Below are 21,619 nucleotides of genomic sequence, written 5' to 3' on the forward strand. Positions count from 1 at the left end.
TTAAATATTTTTGTAAATTACCATGAATTTCATAATCTCCATAAAAATCATGATTTCAAATTAAATTTTAAATTCGTTTATTATGGAAACATTCATTATGAATTCAAACCTACTTAAAATGACGATAAGAATACATTGATTTACAGTATTATTTAGGCGTTTGACTAATAATAATTGTATAAAACAACTCAATCGTTTTCTTTAGTGACTATTTAAAACAAAACGAATATTACTTTGAATATGTTGCCCGTAGTGATATTTTAAAACAAAGAGTACTATTATTTTAATACCAAACAAATTCTTACATTTGTTTTTCTCCTCTCCTACGAGCTTAATTTATATTTTTGAAGATGCATGCAGTCCTTTATTAAGATATGTTCACCTCCATTTATTTTTTATAGGCAAAAACAAATTAAATTAATGAGGTAATTGGGTTACCTTAACCCATATACACAACATAAATAAAAGAAAAAAAATATTACCGTTTTATAGTTTCCTCTCTCGTACTAAGCCTAGTGCATAAACTTTACATTCTTATATAACACAAAGTTAGAAACATTACATACCCATATATACAAAGTAATACCAGACCCTACCAAAAAAAACATGAATAAACGGATTGAGCATAAAGATCTCAAGTCAGTTTTGATCCAATAAATGTTTCATTCATGTTTGTTTCTTGAATCTACTACTTAAAGTCATTCCAGCACCCCTATAAAAGCTACAACATATGCATATTACACAGCCTGAAGCCAAACTGCAAACAAATCCACAATACCACTATTCGAATTGAACCTACATGCACAGGTATGTTAGCCCAACTTACTTGATTAAAACATATCATAACTTAGATTAAACATAACCTTCCATAAACAAATGCACAAGTTTTAGCCTAAAACTCAAACCAACTTATAAATGCATTGTTTGAAGGCATGCTCACCTCCTTGTTACACGTTATTTGGATGATATGGAGAAAGAAAATGATGTAAGATTTCAACAAGTATAAATTTAGATTTTTGTCATACATACAGCAAAAGAACTATATGAGAGGTAATACTTCTAAAAAGTCAACGAATAATTGTTTGACTAACTTTTCTATTTTGAAGTTTTTTTTTGGCAAACGTTATTCGTATGTATACCAAATCATTAAAATACTAAAAATTTAAATTGAGATATGTTATCATAAGATATTCGTGCTCTTTAGAGAAATCATGATTAGTTACCGTTTTAGGTTAAAAACTTTAAAGGAATAATATTATTGATTTTTGAATAAAATAAATATAATTTTTAGAAAACAATTAAATTAATTAAATGAAATATGCTAAAAACTTCATAGGAGTTGAGTTTCATGATCCAATTCAATATAAAAACACTAAACAATATACTTCTAATTCTTACTTTAGCATTCACACCTTATTTAACAAGTCCTAGTTTCCTAGAAACAAGTCTAAAAACCTAGGTTTAATTACTCGTATGGTACCCACTTTGGTACAAGTGTGTCAATCTGGTACTCGCTTTTAAAAAAGCGTCAATTGCATTCCAACTTTTGAAAAAGTACTTCAATTAGGTCCCTTTAAGATGGAGTTGACTAACGTTGTTAGTCAATGTGCCATGTGTCAGACTGTGATTTTTTAGATTTTTTTTAATTTTTTGAAAAAAAAATCTCATGTGTCAGGTCTATGTGTGTGACACGTTGCATTAATGCCACGTGTCAGTGTCATTATCAGATGTCATTATGTTGATTTCGATTTAGTCCCCATATATGTCTTTTTGTTTCAATTTGGTACCCACTTATGTATATCTGATTCAATCTTGACCTAATTTTTTTTAATAATTAAAATCCATTCTTTATAAAATTAAAAGTAATTAAGTATAAAAATTTTACAAAAATTAAGTATTTGATATTTATATTAAAATTTAGTGGTAAAAGTTATTTTATTAAGTCATTTTTAATAAAAAAAAATTAGTATAACATTCAGACAAATAGAAATTTTGGTTTAAAATTAATAAGAAATAATATTGTTCTATTTTGGGTTAAAAAATAATAATTAACAAAACATGAGTACTTAATAAAAAAATAATTAATAAAGTAATATGTTAAAAAGTCATTTTTAATAAAAAATATTAGTAAAACATTTTGTACAAATAATATTTATACTTAATTAGTTTTAATCTTAAAAAAATAAGTTACAAAAATATTTTACTTATTAAAAAAATTGGGACAAAATTGAATCAGATATACATAAGGGGTACCAAATTAAAACAAAAAGACATATATAGGGACTAAACCGAAATCAACACAATGACATCTGATAGTGACACTGACACGTGGCATTTTTAATTTTTTTTTCAAAAAATTAAAAAAAATCAAAAATAAAAAAAATATTAAAAAATTAAAAATACCACAGACTGACACGTGGCACGTTGACTAACGTTAGTCAACTCCATCTGAAAGGGACCTAATTGAAGCACTTTTTCAAAAGTTGGGATGCAATTGACACTTTTTTAAAAGCGGGTACCAGATTGACACACCTGTATCAAAGTGGGTATCATCCGAGTAATTAAACCAAAAACCTAATAATACAAATTATAAATCTTAGATATTGATAAAGGACCATCCATTGATCCAATACAAAGAGAAGAAGTATTCAAATGGTACGAATTTAAGGACAAATTCTCTTCAAGTAGGAGTGTGTGATAGAGGACCATCTCCTTATTCAATACAAGAAGAACTTAAGGAGGAAGTATTGAAATTCAAAGTACATGAAAATCATAGCTTGGAGCACAATTATAGAATAGTTTTATGCAATTAAAAGTTTTGTAATTTTCTTAATTTTACTTTTTAGCTTTTATTTTGTAGTTTTGGGGTTTGGGATTTTCTTTTAGGTTTATAGGCTTTCTTATTATGGTTGGACAACATACAATTGTACTTACCTTGGATGATCATTATGTGAAAATTGATTTTTTATTGAGAGAGGATTCTCAGAGTTCTTAGATTAGAACTCTAGTTTTTATTAAAGATTGTATTTTTTTGTGATAAATCTTCCTTGACTTATTAATTTATTAAATTCTGGTGTCCCTAGTTCCGATTCTTATCAAAGATGACAATCTTTTTGGTGAATCTTCGTTGAGTTATCAACCTGCTAGATTGCAGAATTGTCATCACTATCTTATTTTGCGTTCTTCTCTGATTTTCGTTTTATTGTGCATTTAGAGGATTCAAATTCAGAAGCGATGGTACTCTTACCTAGAGATGATCGTATAAGATATTTTTACCACAAATTCGCATTAAGCACTAAATTCATATGTTTAAAATATCCAATTATTAAATCTATTAGTTTTTCTATCTATCCTAGTATAGATTCTAACATTGTGTCCAATAATTAGATACCCATAAATATGAAACCAATAATCATAGCAGTCAAGAATAAGAATAAAAAACAAAAGTAATGGAAAAGAAATATATTGAATAGTAGAAGTCACAAAAAGTTAAAATACATTACGTCCAACCCCCGTGAATAAGGGAGTTAGTTAATGTTATACATTCTGAACACTAGGAAAATGATAATGATGAATGCCTCCATAATTCAGAATGTGCCTCTACTGTCTCTCCTTTAGGTGTAGTTCCTCATTCCCAAAAGCTTATTTCTTTTAACTTTGTGAAGCCTTCTATTTAAATATCTTCAGAACTGGACTAGGCAAGGAATTTATAATTGAATTTGTAATTGAAGTAACCAATTATATAGATAACTAATTCTCTTGGTAATTGAATTATCCAATTCTACATTAATAGTTTGATTTTTAACTAAGTTAAGTAACTCTATTGTAACTTCTTGAATCTTCTGAGATTCTATATCTTTGATATATTCTTCAATATTCTTAAATTTTCAATTATCTACAAAATATTTCACAAATAAAATCCATATATTTATCTTTTTCAAAATTATCGAATAAAATCTTAATTATCTAATAAAAGATAAAATACTTATGTTTTCTAAAATTATTGAATAAATCCTTGATTATTTAAAATGATAATAATAAAATACCAATAAAAGATAAAAATAAACATAATAAAAATTAAACTTTTGAATGTCCTCATAGAAGATAAAACTATAAAATAAGAAAAATTTAGGCCAATTCATCAAAATAAGACAAGAACAAATGATTTATGAGTCCACAACAAAAGAGAATTTCACTTGTATAAAACTCAAATAGAATGACATGATTGTGTTTAATCACTCAAATCATCAAAACCGTATAATCACAAGGAACTAAGGGTGGTCATGGATTGGATTTTTAGTGATCCAATCCACATCCAAATAATTGGATCATATTTTCGATCTAAATCCATTTTTCCAGCAAAACTAGTTTGGATTTTTTTAAAATCCAGATCCAAATATTTAAATCAAGTTCAAAATTCAATATCCATTTCTTATAAAATAAATTTAAATTGAATTTTCAAAAACTTGTATCCTTAGAGCCGACACAATCGAATTTGGCAGAATTTTGGTCGGAGCCAACTTGGTAGAATTTCTGTAAGACCCGAGAAATTTAAATAATTAAATAAATAATTATTTAATAAATGCGGGTAGTAGGAGCCTTTATGGCATTCAATGTGGATTGTTATGACGTGGAAAATGTTGGCACAAGCAAGCTTGAAGCAAAGAATTGATAAAGCCATGTGCATGAAGATCATAGGTGTTTCATGAAGATTGATGAAGATGCACTTAAAGATTAAGTTTTAGTGTGTTAAATATGAAAATAAAATGTTAAATGTAATGTGTTTGTGCTATATCATGTTGGTAGGCTATATGACATCGGTTAGATGTCTTGTGTGCCTTCGTGTGTCTCTTTTGATCTGTTAAAATTGGGTTTAATAGGTTAAAAGGCTTGATGTATATAGTTTCTGGTATAAATGCATTCAGTTAGTTGAATTATTTTTCAATTGACTGATTTCACTTAAGTCAAGTGAAATTAGTTGATTGTACAGAAAATTCAATCGATTGTTTTCACTTAAACCAGACTATATAAGTTGTGTTTTCGCAAGCAGAGATGCGAATTTGAGTTTTTGTGCACGAAACTTTGTCATTCTTCTTTGGAAAACACTATCTCTCTCTCTGCAGTACACAACTACAACTCGTGTTTTGAAGATCTTGGTTGATCTTGGAGGCATTTTGGCTTGCGAGTAGCTTGAAGAACACATGTATGGTTGGCTAGGGACAACCACCATCAAGTTTGGATGTTTTTGTGCCTCTGGTTGGTTTGCTTGATGTGATTTCAGGTCTGTAAGTGTGATTCTTGTAGGGTGTGTGTCTAGATTTTTGTCTGAGTCAAAAATCTCATAAGTTTCTTTGTTCAAAAGTGTAATCTTGGTGTGTGATTTGTAAAAATTTTGAATATAGTGGAAACCAGACTTAGGTTGTCCTGGTAAACTGAATGTAGCTCTGTGATTGAGTGAACTAGTATAAAAACAGTTGTGCAATTCTCTTTCCCTCATCTCACTCACTTTGAAACTCTTTAAAAACTCAAGAAAACCAAGTAATTTGATCTTTGGTGTGATTTAATGCGTTTTTGTGTAATCTGAGGTTGTATACTTGTTAAAAATATTGATCGGAACAAGTCTTGTATGTAAAATATTTTGTTTGAGATGAATTAGCGAATTCTGCATTTTGCATAAATCTCCAGTATTTTAGCCGACTGATTTGTCTTTTTAATCGACTGTTTTATAGCTTCAAGAACAAATTAGTTTGTTGTTTTATATTTTAATCGACTAAAAGTATACTAGTCTGTTGCATTTACATCCAAACTTTCCGGTCTATTTGATTCAATTGAAAAAAATTTAAGCTTTCGAAAAAGTTTTATAAAGCCAATTCACCACCCCCACCTTCTTGGCTAAAATCACCATTTCAAAACTAACAATTGTTATCTAGAGCAAGGTTCTTGAAAGGTATTCAAGTTTGATCAAAGTATTTTAATAATTTAAACGGAAGCAAAGATGAATATTATGACGGATACGAAGACCTTTTCCATATCCAAACCCATACTCATGCCTATGACAAATCAATGCAGGAATCTCCCTCATAACGGGAATAAGTTTGGGTAATACCCAAGAGAGTGGATTTATTTATCATTCCCATACAAAAGGTACTATAACTATTCAATCATTCAGAATATCCTTGATGTGTTGTATTAAAATCAACACAAAGAGGCTAAGGAGGTCTAAGATATGCTGCTTGTGGAGGATTTTTGGGGCAGCTCGGATGAGTACATTGTTAACTTCACTTCTTTTCTAAAGGTCCAAAATAATTTATGTTGAATTTTGTGGGAGTTATTTTGACTATTGAGATTTCTTGAACCGGTGGTTGTATATGTGTGTGACTCGTCTTTGTTATGCCAAGTTTTTTATTTTAGTTTGACTGTCTCCTTATCTCCTAGAGAAAGATAGAGAAAATGAATGAAAATTTGTGAGGATATGAAGTTTAATATTTTTCACATTTATCACGAGAGTTGTGCTGATAAATTTGCTAAATATTCTAGATACATAATTTTTTTGTTTCCTATATTTCAAATTGAGTTTCTTTGTAGGAAGTTTATTTTGTATTTGTTTTTCCATTTTTTATTTGTTTTATGATAGGATTTATATGATAAAAAATAATAAATGAAATCTACGATGTCAATCTAATTAAAAATATCCAAGTTCATGTATGACTTTTTTTTTCCCTTAAATTGTATACATTTAAAACTATTTTCTTTTCACTTATGCCAGCATCCATCTTGGAAACTCGTGGTAGGAAAAAAATAGCAGGAAAAATGTTAATATAGATCGTGGGATAACAGCACCATATATTACAAATTAAATATATATATTGTTGAAACATGTAAATGGTATAATTTTATTTTTTAAATATGTGTTTATCGATGGATTTTTATTGTTTTTATAATTTATGACTGTCGATAAAACTTATTATATATATATATATATATATATATATATTATTTGTGTATTATATTTTTTTTAATTGGGCATATCCCAACGAAGCAATTGCATTTTTGCGTGTACGTGACTAGTTGTAACGTGATAATTTTTTTTAATGATACATCATTACCTATTTTTATTTTTATTTTTGGTATATCGTGACATGTGCTTGAAATTGAAGTTGACGTATCCATCGAAGAATGGAGTTACTCCAACCAGCAGTAAAATGATAATCCTTTTTCACAAGATGAATCCTCTCCAAATTGTTTGGGGATTGTGTTAACTTTTAAACTCCAGAGATATTCTCGTTTTTGTTCTAAAATTTTAATTGGGTTTTTACATTGGATCTTTGTTAACCAGTATTTTTTTTACACTAATTAATATAATTAATATGTATTGAAACTTAAAAAATATATAAATAAATGTAATGTATAATTAAATCTGATCTAATCATTATTAATATAATTTTATTTTATTTAAAAAACAAAAATATCTATAATTATTATACATGTATATGTTTCATATTTTATTTAATATTCATTAATAAAAGTTAAAATATAATTAAATAATATAATAACTATATTTTAATGTTGTTAAAAATTAAATATAATTAAACATAAAAAAATTTAAATTAATAGAACAATCAGAAAAAAAAATTGTGTTAACCAGCAAAACTATATAGAATGTTTTAACAGAGACCATACAAATTTCAAAATCATTATATTGTATCGGTACATTGTTTAAAACTTTAAAAGGGTATTTTTATTTTCATAAAATTTGTTATATACATTTATACTATCTTAACTAATGTATTTAATTATTCCAATTTTCAATATAAAAATGAAGGAACTAATTTAAATAATGAAAACTACATTTTGGATGATATACAGATCTGTAATTGTAACATGTTAAATAAGAAGCTAAAACACACAAAATGAAATACAATATGAAGTTACCGGATGAAATGAAAACATTATGATAACAAAAGGATCACTTGTGATAAATGCCAAATAAATTTATTGAAGCATAAAAGTGTTTGAGACTACAAAATATAGGTTTGCCAAAAAAAAGGTGGGAGGTTTTCATAAAAAGTGATGCCTAAGTGATGATTGCTTTAATTTTGGATAATTTTGAATTGTTAGAAATTTTGAATAATGCATAAATGATGCATTAACAATGCTTTGATTACTACTATTACTTTTTTTTCTCAGGGCTATATAAAACTTATTGTTGATAGAGACTTGTTCAAAACGCATCAAAGAATAGTGTAACCAACCATCCATCTCATGTCGAAGGATGAACAAAAGTGGATACGTCTATGACTTGAGATCAACGAGTGGAATATTGAAACCTTATTCTTCTACAAATTCTCTAAATGTAAAGTGAGTATGAATAAATAAAAGGTATAATCGGTATAAAATTAGGTAGTATAGAAAGTTTCCACTTTCTGCACAGGTATATAAAAGATTCAGATTAACAACGAATTGACTATACAATGTGTTAGGAATAAACTTAAATATGGGGCTTTAATGGACAATTAATGTGTTAGTAGTTTTGTCGATTTTGTCAATTGTAGTGCAAAAGTTTACAAGTTTATTGGTATTGTAATTGTCTTTATAGTGTGTCATGTTTTGTAATAATATAGACTTAAAAAGCTTGAAGATGGAAAACCAAAAGTGAGTATGTAAAGTTCAGGTTATAGTGTTTAATTTAACAAGTGGAAGACCATTTGAATAGAAAAACTTGTTGTCATGGATTATAAATGAAGAGATGTCAAGAGTGTTGATGATGGAGACTGCGTGTTGATAAAGGAAATAAGGTGAGTAAAGGATGTGAGTGTGAAGGAAGAAGATCGGTGTACAAGAAGGAAATAAATAAGTGTGAGGAGATTTATAAATGTGAATGAAAAATATGAGTGAGAGATTTATATAAAAGATAATGAGGAAAATTATAACCGAGGGGATTTGTCAGATTTAAATCTTGATTTTTAGATTGAAAATAATATAAAGTTTTTATAAAATTGTCATCAAAAGCACATAGATTCATGATGTATTTTTAGTTAAAATATTTTTTTTTCTCAATTTTCGTTTAAGTTTTATCATTTTAGTTTTAATATTTTTTTATTTAAATAAGTCTTAATTTTTGTCAATTTTATTCAATTTGGTCATTTTTTTGTTAAGTTGTTTAAATAACTAACAGTAATGAACGGCGACAATCACGTGTCAGTTTGTGGTGTTTTTTTTTAATTTAAAAAAAAATCCACGTGTCAATCCAATCCAACATTTGTGTCACAGACGATGTTTTATATTTAATTTGGTTCTTATGTTCGTTATTTTTGTTTAATATTTAGTTCCAATTTTGTTTAAAATTGAGCAATTTTGTCCCTCCTGAAATTGATACCAAATTTAATTTTTATATAAAACTTATAATGATATTTTTATTAAAATTCACAAATTTATTAATTTTTTTTGGTTGAAGATTACTATTATTTTAAAATTAGAACGAAAATTTTAATGATGACAACTAACACCATATATCTAAAATTTTAAAGTAGTTCTCATTTTTACGAGTTTCGTTCTAATTTTAAATTAATCGTAATCCTAAATCAAAATATTTAATAAATATGTGAATTTTATTAAAAAAATCATTATAACATTTATATAAAAATTAAATTTTGTCTCAATTTGAAGAGGGACAAAATTGTTCCATTTAAAAAAATGGAACTAAATTAAACAAAAATAATGAATATAGAAACCAAATTAAATATAAAACATTGACCCTAACGTGTAGCAAATGGTAATGACATGTGGACATTTTTAAAAAGATAAAAAGAAAACCACAACAAAAATTTTCCTTAGATATTTAAACTGTGTTAGGGACCAAATTAAAAAAATTGATGAAAATTGAGACTTATTTTAATAAAACAATAATATTAGGACTAAAATGATAAAATTGAACAAAAATTAGGACAAAAAATGTATTTTAACCTATATTTTTACAATTTATGATGTTTTTAAAAAAAATAATCCCATCATAGTGAATCATATCCAATTAAAAGCTTTATAAAATCATTCAAAATAAATTCTTAATAGTTATAACACATTAGAGTAGGTTTTTGTTTTAACAGAGTAAGTTATAAATGAAATAATTGAAATTTATATAAAAGAAAATCAAACGGAAGTATCTTAATTAAATTTAGATACTACCAAAGTCAACCAGCATATTCAACATTGCATTCTTTACCTGGTTCCTGTAAACTCAGGTGGTGTGCAAGATTTAGAAAATCTTTTTGACTTTAATTAGGAGAGATAAAACGGTTAGCCCGATTTGGCTCAGCCCACTCTTGGGTCCTAAAAAATCGAGTCGGACCTAACTTGTCCACCAGGTAAAAACGAGTCATCAGTTGTAACCCGCCCCACTTATTTGTCACACAATCTTTTTCTCATAGCTTACGTAGCCATGTTGCTATTTTTTGCAATACATGGTCAAGAAATACCGACGAATAAAATTATAGATGATAACTAGTTAGGACCGACATGGTAGTATTTATGTATCTATAAGAATCGTGATATGATTGAAGAATTCTACGGATACATAAGTTAAAGAGTCGAATTTCAGGTTTGAACTCCATTTACTAGTGTAAAATATGTTAGCAGAAATACTGATAAGAAGGGTCTTGTTATATACCAGGTTATGTTCAAAGTGTGAAGGAAATTGTGGAAGGTGCATTATTCCCCGAAGCCGGTATAGAAAACAACAAAGTTGGTGATGCAGGTGGAGTAGGTGGAGTTGTGATTGTGAGAGACCTTGAGTTTTACTCCTACTGTGAGTCTTGCATGCTACCATTCTATTTCAAGTGCCATGTGGGGTATGTCCCTTCTGCCCAAAGAGTTCTTGGTTTAAGCAAACTGTCTCGTGTCACCAATGTGTTTGCAAAACGTCTCCAAGAACCTCAAAGACTTGCAAATGAGGTGTGTTCTGCTTTGCATGAAGGAATTCAACCCACAGGTGTTGCTGTTGTGCTTCAATGCAAACACATTCCCTTTCCAGACATGGAATCATACTCTCTTGGCTCAAACCACAAAGGGGTGATGGGGATACTGGTTTCTTCTGGTTCTGGTGTTTTTGAAAACAAAGATGCAAACTTGTGGGCTGACTTTTTTGGCCTTCTACAATTTAGGGGCATTGACAAGGACAAAATTCATGATAAGGGGTCAATGGACGACCAATGTTGGTGTCCTTCTTTGTCTTCTAAAGTTTCATCCAAGAATGAAGAGCTGAACCTTGCTATGCTCACTGCAGTAGCTTCAATTCTTAAGTCTTTAGGCGAGGATCCAACTAGGAAGCAATTACAAGGGACTCCTGCTAGGTATACCAAATGGCTGATGAACTTCAAGTGTAGTAGCATTGAGAGGGCGCTGAACTGTTCGCTTGGGATTCGGACAAACGGTATTTTGAACACTAATGGGGGGTTAGGTTTTCATGAAAAGCTACACTCGGAGCTGAACATGCCCTTTCTGTCACAATGTGAGCATCATTTGCTTCCGTTTCATGGTGTTGTTCACATAGGATACTTCATTTCCAAAGGGTTTCACCCCATTGAGAAAACCTTTTTGCAGTCAATAGTGCATTTTTATGGTTTTAAGTTGCAGGTTCAAGAAAGACTGACCAAGCAGATTGCTGAAACTATTTCCCCACTGATTGGTGGAAATGTGATAGTTGTGGTGGAAGCAAGTCACACATGCATGATTTCTAGAGGAATTGAGAAATTTGGAAGTAATACAGCTACCATTGCAACATTGGGATGCTTTTGTACTGACCTTGGAGCAAGAACCTCATTCTTGGACAGTATTCCAAATGACACATACATCTCTTGTAGATAGTTGATGATTGTTTAGCTCCATTCTGAAGGGTTTCTCAATTGTTCATTTTTCATCATTCTATGTATATTTAAGGTTTCACCAGTATCGTTGTCGTTGTAATATAATGTCGATCGTGTTCAGTATGATGTGGGAATATTAAAAGTCCAAATAAGAATTGAAATTTACTCTCTAATATCTTTAATATTGATAGGTTCGGAATATAAAAGGAGGAAAAAGACTAATAACCGAATATGATCGTTATAACCTTTCGAGTGTAATTTTGATTTCCTTTTAAAGCTGTCTTGTAACAGATTATTATCAGAAGTTATAGGAAAAAGTTAGTTTTGGGTTTTTATGAAAGAATGTATGGTAGGAGAGTGAGGATCTCTCGTAGTTTCCTCAGTTGTAATCTGGAATTCGGGCTTCTACTCTATTGGCAAAAGTTGTGTTGTTAAATAAAAGTAATCAAGAATTGATCTTGATTGGTATTTAGAGCACCTTCTAGATTCTATGGGAAAGGTTCATTAGAGCACGGTCCGTAACAGAATGGAGTCAGACATGGATGAGGTTGAAAAAATGGTTCAAGAAATGGTTCAAGATCGGGACAGACAGCAAAATTAGTCACATAAGCGGTTCCAACGTTTAGAAGATCTGATTCGTGACATTACAATGGTGGTGGAGAAAATATCGTCAACAAGAAGATAGGACAAAGATGATAATTCAGTCACAAATGGAGAGTGTTCTACATCTTCATCAAGATAGTGCAGTACCCCCTTTTGGCCTCGGTTATTTTTGAGATTCTGCCTCGGTTCTTAAACCGAGGCATATTAAAGTGACCTCTTTTGGTTTCAGTCATTACCCGAAGCTATAGATCTCTTTTTTGCCTCAGTTGTAGAGAGACAGAAACCATAGATTCAATATTTTTTTTAAAAAAATAAATAAATTTGCAGCCTCCGCGAAGCTTCCTCGCGCACCAACCATAGCAGTTAATGTTCCACCATTGACGGCAGCCACTGCTTCTCCATCCTCTCTGCAACGCGTAGCCATCGCAGCACCATACCCCATCGAACCACCATGAGCAAGCTGCCCGCACAGCAGCTGAACCATCACCACCGCGCTTGCAGCAACAACAGCGTTCAAAACACCATTAACGCTCCACCATGGAAGCACGAACCAGAACCATCATGCCGAAACAGTTGCAGTAGCGAAACAGCAGCGAAAACACGAACCTTTCAGATCTGCACTGCGTCTAACCTTTGAAGACGCAGCATCACCACCATCATTTCCACTGCAACGCCGGCGCGAGCTCCACCTTTGCACATCGAACCAGATTCGCGACCACCATGGCAGCAGCGGAGACGTATCCTCCATTGCAGCAGCGAACCAGAACAACACTAGCAGCAATCACGCGAGCACACACCAGAGAGGCGAGTTCAGCCACCGCAGTTCCGTTCTTAATCTCGCCGGCAGCACCCATCGCGAATCCTTCCTTCTGATGGATAATTGGGAAACCCAGTTGACAGCTCCAAATTCTCAAAATTTCATAATTTACTATCTCTTTTTTGTTTTTCACGTATTTTTAACCATTTTTCTACATTTTAGAGACTTATTCAGCTAACTTATACTTTTTGAAAAATTCCACTTTTTTTTTGTGTTTTCTAACTTACATGCTTTAACATACAATTTTTATAGCTATAAGAGGAGCAAGGCAGAAGACAGATGTGAAAGAAAACATACATCAGAGTAAGGCACACTAGTGGCGAGCAACATGCAAGAGAAGATATCCAATGGTGTGTCATGAAAAAAACCGTAACCTATACTCTGATAACTATTATAAACATTAATTTAATGTTGTATAAATATTAATTAACTTTTTAATTAAATTTTTCACTGTTTTATATTAATTGTAATAATAAAATGTAGTTTTGTAAATATATATTTATTAGATTTAGTGAAGGTAATATTTGGTTTAGTAATCACTCCAATTATTTAATAATAATTTCAAAATATAATAAATGATATTATTTAATATTGATCTAATATTTAGAAATATTTTAATGTAAAATGATATGGAGGAAATAAATATCCGTTAAATAATAGTATTTAAATGTATTTTTACTAAAGGTTATTCGGCTTATTGTTTACATATTTAAAATTCATTAATTTAATTATTTTTATTTGTATGTTTAATTATTATTGTCTTAGATATTAATGACAAGTTTTACTTATACATATATACATTACTAAAAATTCTCATATTACATGAAATTTTTCTTGCAAATTTGTTAAAAAATTTGCAAGAAAAGACCTTTTTCTGTCATTTTTTCTAAGAATTTTAGTTGGCAGGTAATTCTTTCGTGGGTAATCATTTCCTACAAAATTATAAAATTTAAAAATATTTCTTACAAAATTTGTTGCGAAAAGTGTTTTATACAATATATTTTGCAATAAAATTAGTAACAATTTCTTGAAAAAAAAATTTCTCAACAAAATTTGTAAGTATTTCCTACAAAAAGATTTTCAAAACAAAATTGGCATGTAGTGATATATATATATATATATATATATATATATATATATATATATATATATATATATATATATATATATATATATATATAAACATTAAGTAGTAATCTCAATACATTTTTTCAATATAATTAATAATGAATTTCAATCTATTATTAAATATAATGTTTATCACATTTAATTAATGTCAATTTTGTTTTGGTAATGACGTAACTTATTTATTACATTAATAAATTCACTAAACAATATTATTTAATATTTATGAATAAACATTAATATCATGAAATTCAACAATATTTTCCCACAAAAGTAAGCAGATAAAAAAAAGAAAAGATGCTCTTACTGTGTAGACTGAGACACATTCTTTCTTTCCTTGTCACCACTACACCATCTACGTGTTTTTCTCTATAAATACGAAAAATGTCACCAATAGAAAATGAACAGAACAAGGTGTTTTGCATAAATCGTGTTTGAATGGAGCATTTGGGCGAGGTTGGTTTAAAGCGTGAGAATGGAGTCAGAATGTGTGATGGAAAAGAGTGTTTTGAGAACGAGAGCAGCACAACTTCCATTGAAGATGCTGTGAAAGTGTTGTTGATGGGTTTAGGAGAAGATATCAATAGAGAAGGCATTAGAAAGACACCACTTCGTGTTGCCAAAGCCCTTCGTGAAGGAACCAGAGGTGACCATTCATTCATTTTCTATTTTGCTTAGTTATAATGAAAGTTTATAATTTATACCATATGTTTGTTTGGAGATATATAGACCTAAACTTGTGTTATTTTAAACCTAAATCTATAGTTATACAAATAATTTTAAAAATAACATTACATTTTGAAATGTTTCGTTTTTTTTTAAACCTAGGCGAAAAGTAGTTCAATAATTTTTTTTCCGAAGTATTTTTTTAGAAGAGTCTGAAAGTATGAAATTATCATTTTTTTTGGTTCATTTTTGAAAAAGTAACTTACAGGATTTTTTGTTAAAACGAAAAATAATCCTATTTTTCGTTTGTGTTATTCCAATGGTGGAATGAATATTTTACTTTTTCAATTAAATGATTTTTTTATAAAATTTATATTTTACTTCTTTGGATGGGCCTGCACACATTGTACGCTTGTTTTAAACCATAACTTCTTTGGATGTGCATTTAACACGTTGTAAGATGCCGACTATTTCTGTCATCCAATCAAAACCATCCTTTATTTTACTTTTTATATTTTATATTTTATATTCTAAACCTTTCACTGATATTTTATGACACCCATTTTTTGTATAATAAAATAAATTACATTTTTAACAAAAAACTCAAATTTATTAATCTTGTTAAGCCTCATGCAGTGTTTAAGACAATTAAATAGATACTTAACCTTTAGTAATTGACATGTATATATATTTATAAAAAAAAATACTAATGATAATATATATTTATCCTTTATTTTATTTTTCTGTTAAAGTCCACTATATGAGCACCTAATTTGATTAATGCTAACTACACTTAATTAGAAGAAACTGTTATTCCCAGTAGCAATTTAAGTAAATATTTATTTTGAACTGCAATTGTCATCTTTGTGACGACTTTAGTATAATTGAACTTGAATGGAAATTGCTATCCTTTTGACAATTTCAATAATTGAATTTTAAATTAAAGATGTCATCTCTAAAGACTTTAGTGTAATTTATTTTAATTTAAAATTAATTACACAAAACTCAAAAGTCGAAAAACTGACGACTTTAATTCAAAATCAGTTACACTGAAATCGACAAAGAGTATGATAACTTGAGTTTAAAATTAAATTACTCAGGAAATTTTAACTGAAGTCATCGTAGAGAACAGACGATTTCTTCTTATTAAGTTTAATTAGAATTAACCAAATTAGGTCCTTATGACATGGATCTAATTTACAAAAAGTCACCGTTTGTTTTGACAACTACTTCAAAACAAAGTTATGCTTACTTCAAATCGTGCAGGTAATCTTTTTCAAAGAGAACCCAAATTTGTAATTTTGGAAACAAATTGAACCCTCATGAATAAAAAAACTTAGAACTTAAGATACTTTTTAAAACAATATGTACCAGAATTATTGATAAGAAGCTCTTATGATATTTCAGGTTATGTTCAAAGTGTGAAGGAAATTGTGGAAGGTGCATTATTCCCTGAAGCTGGTCTAGACCATACCGAATTCGCTGGTGATGCAGGTGGAGTAGGTGGAGTTGTGATTGTGAGGGACCTTGAGTTTTACTCCTACTGTGAGTCTTGCATGCTACCATTCTATTTCAAGTGCCATGTGGGGTATGTCCCTTCTGCACAAAGAGTTCTCGGTTTAAGCAAACTCTCTCGTGTCACCAATGTGTTTGCAAAACGTCTCCAAGAACCTCAAAGACTTGCAAATGAGGTGTGTTCTGCTTTGCATGAAGGAATTCAACCCACAGGTGTTGCTGTTGTGCTTCAATGCAAACACATTCCCTTTTCAGACATGGAATCAAACTCTCTTGGCTCAAACCACAAAGGGGTGATGGGGATACTGGTTTCTTCTGGTTCTGGTGTTTTTGAAAACAAAGATGCAAACTTGTGGGCTGACTTTTTTGGCCTTCTACAATTTAGGGGCATTGAGAAGGACAAAATTCATGATAAGGGGTCAATGGACGACCAATGTTGGTGTCCTTCTTTGTCTTCTAAAGTCTCATCCGAGAACGAAGAGCTGAACCCTGCTATGCTCACTGCAGTAGCTTCAATTCTCAAGTCTTTAGGCGAGGATCCAACTAGGAAGGAATTAGAAGGGACTCCTGCTAGGTATACCAAATGGCTGATCAACTTCAAGTGTAGTAGCATTGAGAGGGCGCTGAATTGTTGGCTTGGGATTCGGACAAATGGTGCTTTGAACACTAATGAGGGGTTAGGTTTTGATGAAAAGCTACACTCAGAGCTGAACTTGCCTTTTCTGTCACAGTGTGAGCATCATTTGCTTCCATTTCATGGTGTTGTTCACATAGGATACTTCGTTTCCAAAGGGTTTCATCCCATTGAGAAAACCCTTTTGCAGTCAATAGTGCATTTTTATGGTATTAAGTTGCAGGTTCAAGAAAGACTCACCAAGCAGATTGCAGAAACTATTTCCCCACTGATTGGTGGAAATGTGATAGTTGTTGTGGAAGCAAGTCACACATGCATGATTTCTAGAGGAATTGAGAAATTTGGAAGTAATACAGCTACCATTGCAACATTGGGATGCTTTTGTACTGACCTTGGAGCAAGAACCTCATTCTTGGAGAGTATTCCAAATGACAAATACATCTCTTTAAGATAGTTGATGATTGTTTAGCTCCATTCTGAAGGGTTTCTCAATTGTTCATTTTTCATCATTCTATGTATATTTAAGGTTTCACCAGTATCGTTGTCGTTGTAATATAATGTCGATCGTGTTCCGTATGATGTGGGAATATTAAAAGTCCAGATAAGAATTGAAATTTACTCTCTAATGTCTTTAATATGAATTTGGATTTTCTGCTGGATTTTTTTGTGCTGTTTCTCTACTATGCTTTCATAATACACTAATTACCACCAATCTTGACGTTTTAAAATATATTAAAAAGATATTTAAAATACCAACACAGTGCATTTCTAATGCTCAGTAGAGGACAACACCAAAAAAACCAGTAGAGAATCTGGACTCCTTTAATATTGATAGGTTCGGAATAATTTATAAAAGGAGGAAAAAGACGAATAATTGAATATGATCGTTATAACCTTTTTGAGTGTAATTTTGATTTTTTTTAAAGCTGTCTTTTTAACATACTATTATAAATAGTCAGAGGTTATAGGAAAAAGTTAGTTTTGGATTTTTTTGAAAGAAGGTTTGGTAGGAGAGTGAGAATCTCTCAAAGTTTCCTCAGTTGTAATATGGAATTCTGGCTTTTACTTTATTGGCAGAAGCTGTGTTGTTAAATAAAAGTAATCAAAAATTGATCTTGATTGTTTTATATTACTAATTGTTTCTATCAATTAGTATTCAGAGCACCTTCTAGGTTCTATGGGAAGGGTTCATTAGAGAATGGTGCATACCACAATGGAGTCAGGCAGGGATAGGGTTGAAAAAATGGTCCAAAATATGGTTCAAGATCGGGACAAACAGGAAAATGAGTCACATCAGCGGTTCCAACATTAAAAGATTTGATTCGTGGCCTTACAATGGTGGTGGAGAAAATATCGTCAACAAGAAAATAGGACAAAGATGATAATTCAGTCACAAATGGAGAGCGTTCTACATCTTCATCAAGATGGAGAAAACTGGATATTCCAGTTTTTATAGGAGAAGATGCTTATGGATGGACTTGTAGGTTGGAACGATATTTTCGTTTAAAGGAGGTAACAAAGGAAGAAAGAGTGCATGTTGTGCTGATTACTTTGGAAGGAAAGGCTTTGAATTGGTTCAAATGGTGGGAAACGTGTAATCCCAAGCCTACATGGATGATTTCAAGATTGTAGTGGTTCGCAGATTTCAACTAACCATGTTGGATAATTTGTTTGAGATTTTGATTTGCTTAAAACAAATAGGTCTGGTTGAGTTGTATATTGAAAATTTTGAACAATATACTGGGTTCTTGAAAAAAGTGGAGCAAGATTATTTGATAGCCATTTTCTTGAACGAGGTAAAAGATGATATCAAGGTTGAAGTGAAAGTATATGAACCACGAAGTCTTGCTGAACTAATTAATGATGAAAGCTAAAATGGCGGAGGAAAAAAAATTAGAGTTACATCTAAAAGCAGAAGTCGAGGGGTTGGTAGCAACAATTCAGGGGCCAAATCATATTCAACCATTAATTAGAACTTTTTCAAGAGAATGTCGTAACTCAGTAGCTCCTAGTACTACCAATAAGGAAAAGGGGGAGAGTAGTGAGGTGTCTATAAGAAATTTAGGTGGGTTACGACAACGAGGAGCCCCTTTTCGAAAATGTCAGATGCAAAATTACAAGACAAGATGAGAAAATGGGTTATGTTTTAGATGTGATGAGAAGTTTGGACCTCATCATGTATGTAGAAACAAACAATTGCACATGTTACTGCTGTTAGAAGACGAAATAACTGATTTGGGGGAATTCCAACACAACACTGAGACAACAAAAGATACTTTGAAGGACATAAGACATGTTTTACAATTATCCTTGTGTACCATGGCTGGATTCACTACCAAGAAGTCTTGGAAACTTTGGGGAAAAATTGGACAGGAGACCGTGATTGTTTTGTTGGATTGTGGAGCTTCCCACAATTTCATTTCAAATAATGGCAGATGGTAGAAAGATAAATTATCAAAGAAAATGTGCAGATTTCTTCTTGGAAATCCAAGGATTACAAATTCAACAAGATTTTTCATTTTTGAGATAGATGGAGCTGATATTGTTTTGGAGCTAGAATGGTTGGCTAGTTTAGGGGAGGTTAAGGCAGATTTTGGCAACATAAAACTTACCATTGGTGGAGGGGACGAGCAACACATGGTGATCGGGGATCTTGCTTTATCCACTACTGCAACTTCATTTAAAAAATTGATACATGAATTGTAGCAAGGGGATCAAGGGTTTTTGTTGGATATGGTTCAAAATCATGAATTTGTTGATTCCCCAGCCTATACAAAGGAAGTGGAGTAAGTGTTGGCATCTTATGTGAGGTTTTTGAAGAGTTCCAGGAATTACCTCCTACCCGAAAACAAGATCATGCTATTCATCTCAAGGAGGGAGCATCCATTCTAAACTTAAGGCCATATAAGTATTTGGACTCGCAAAAGAATGAGATTGAAAGATTGATTGGTGATATGCTGAATGTTGGTATTATTCGACCAAGTATTAGTCCTTATTCTAGCCCTATTATTTGGTGAAAAAGAAAGATGGTGGGTGGAGGTTTTGTGTGGAATACAAGGCTCTTAACAAGGTCAGCATTCCAAATAAATTTCATATTCTAGTTATAGATGAATTAATGGATGAATTGGCTAGAGCAACTATCTTTTCTAAGCTAGACCTCAAGTCTGGTTACCACCAAATTCGTATGAAAGAAAGTGATATTGAGAAAATAGCTTTTCGAACCCATGAGGGTCACTATGAATTCCTAGTCATGCCTTTTGGCTTGACAAATGCCCTAGTAACATTCCAATCTCTGATAAATGAAGTTCTCAAGCCTTTCTTGAGAAAATTTGTATTGGTGTTTTTCGATGATATCTTGGTTTATAACACTTCTTTGGATCCACACCTCCAACATTTATCAGAAGTTCTTCAACTACTATGTGATCATCAATTAAAAGTTAAAAGGAAGAAATGCAACTTTGGTCAAGACAAAATTGAATACTTGGGCCATGTGATCTCAAGAAATGGGGTATCAGTTGACCCTAGGAAGGTAGAGGCTATGTTTAAATGGCCAAGACCTAAAGATGTCACTGCTTTAAGAGGTTTTCTTGGTCTAACGCGTTACTATGGAAGGTGGTTTGACATTATGTCAAAATTGCTCAACCTCTAACACAATTTCTTAAAAGGGAAAGTTTTGTTTGGTCTAATGAAGCACAATAAGCTTCGAAGCCTTGAAGACTATTGTCTCCCAATTGCTAACACTAGGGGTGCCAGATTTTTCCAAACCATTTATGGTTGAGACTGATGCTTCCAGTAAAGGATTAAGAGTTGTGTTATTACAGGAGGACATACCTTTGGCCTTTTGGAGCCAAGCCTTGACTGAAGGAGGTCAAAGGAAGTCAGTTTATGAATGAGAATTAATGGTTATCGTCCAAGTTGTGCAAAAATGGAAGCATTACTTGATGGGTACTCACTTTACCATTGTCACTGACAAAAAAAAGCTTAAATTTTTTGAATGATCTAAATCTATTAATAGAGGAACAATTTAAATGGGCTTCGAAGCTCATTGGGTTGGATTTTGACATCAAATATTGACCTGGGAAGGAAAACATGGTTGTTGATGCATTATCTCGACAAGTCTTCTTTAACATTTATGTCCTACAAACTCAAGAGTGGGAAGATTGGGATACAAAAATACAAAAGGATATGAAAATGAGTACCATTATGAAGAATTTACTAGTGGATCCTACTCCTCACGCCCAGTTTCAACTAAAAAATGGGAAATTGTACTATCATGGAAAACTTGTTTTGCCTAAACATTATAGTAGAATCCCTACTATCATTAAAGAGTTGTATGAATCTCCATTAGGTGGTCATAGGGCTACTTTCACACTCTTAAAAGAATTGCAGGCATTCTATATT

At 31.1% G+C, this 21,619-nt stretch overlaps 2 protein-coding genes across 2 annotated transcripts; both read left to right on the forward strand.

Annotated features, from left to right (window-relative positions):
- Positions 1-10,546: 10,546 nt before the first annotated feature.
- On the forward strand, positions 10,547-11,859 carry LOC114165145 (GTP cyclohydrolase 1-like). The gene is made up of 2 exons (XM_028049811.1): positions 10,547-10,574; positions 10,667-11,859. Exons 1-2 carry the CDS (start codon positions 10,547-10,549, stop codon positions 11,857-11,859), a joined length of 1,221 nt encoding a protein of 406 aa, XP_027905612.1.
- Positions 11,860-14,701: 2,842 nt separating this feature from the next.
- Positions 14,702-17,784, forward strand: LOC114167680 (GTP cyclohydrolase 1-like). The gene is made up of 2 exons (XM_028052806.1): positions 14,702-15,049; positions 16,477-17,784. The coding sequence occupies exons 1-2, from the start codon at positions 14,842-14,844 to the stop codon at positions 17,670-17,672; spliced, it is 1,404 nt and encodes a 467-aa protein (XP_027908607.1). The 5' UTR covers positions 14,702-14,841; the 3' UTR covers positions 17,673-17,784.
- Positions 17,785-21,619: the final 3,835 nt, after the last annotated feature.

The sequence above is a fragment of the Vigna unguiculata genome, chromosome 10 (assembly GCF_004118075.2).
Source record: "Vigna unguiculata cultivar IT97K-499-35 chromosome 10, ASM411807v1, whole genome shotgun sequence".
In the NCBI taxonomy this organism is placed as follows: domain Eukaryota; kingdom Viridiplantae; phylum Streptophyta; class Magnoliopsida; order Fabales; family Fabaceae; genus Vigna; species Vigna unguiculata.

Bases quoted from the DNA above. Each gene is read 5' to 3' on its own strand.
- LOC114167680 (XM_028052806.1), top strand. From the start codon at position 14,842: ATGGAGCATTTGGGCGAGGTTGGTTTAAAGCGTGAGAATGGAGTCAGA. The intron at 15,050-16,476 runs GTGACCATTCAT...ATGATATTTCAG, and splicing joins CCTTCGTGAAGGAACCAGAG to GTTATGTTCAAAGTGTGAAG.
- LOC114165145 (XM_028049811.1), top strand. From the start codon at position 10,547: ATGATTGAAGAATTCTACGGATACATAA. The intron at 10,575-10,666 runs GTTAAAGAGTCG...GTTATATACCAG, and splicing joins AGAATTCTACGGATACATAA to GTTATGTTCAAAGTGTGAAG.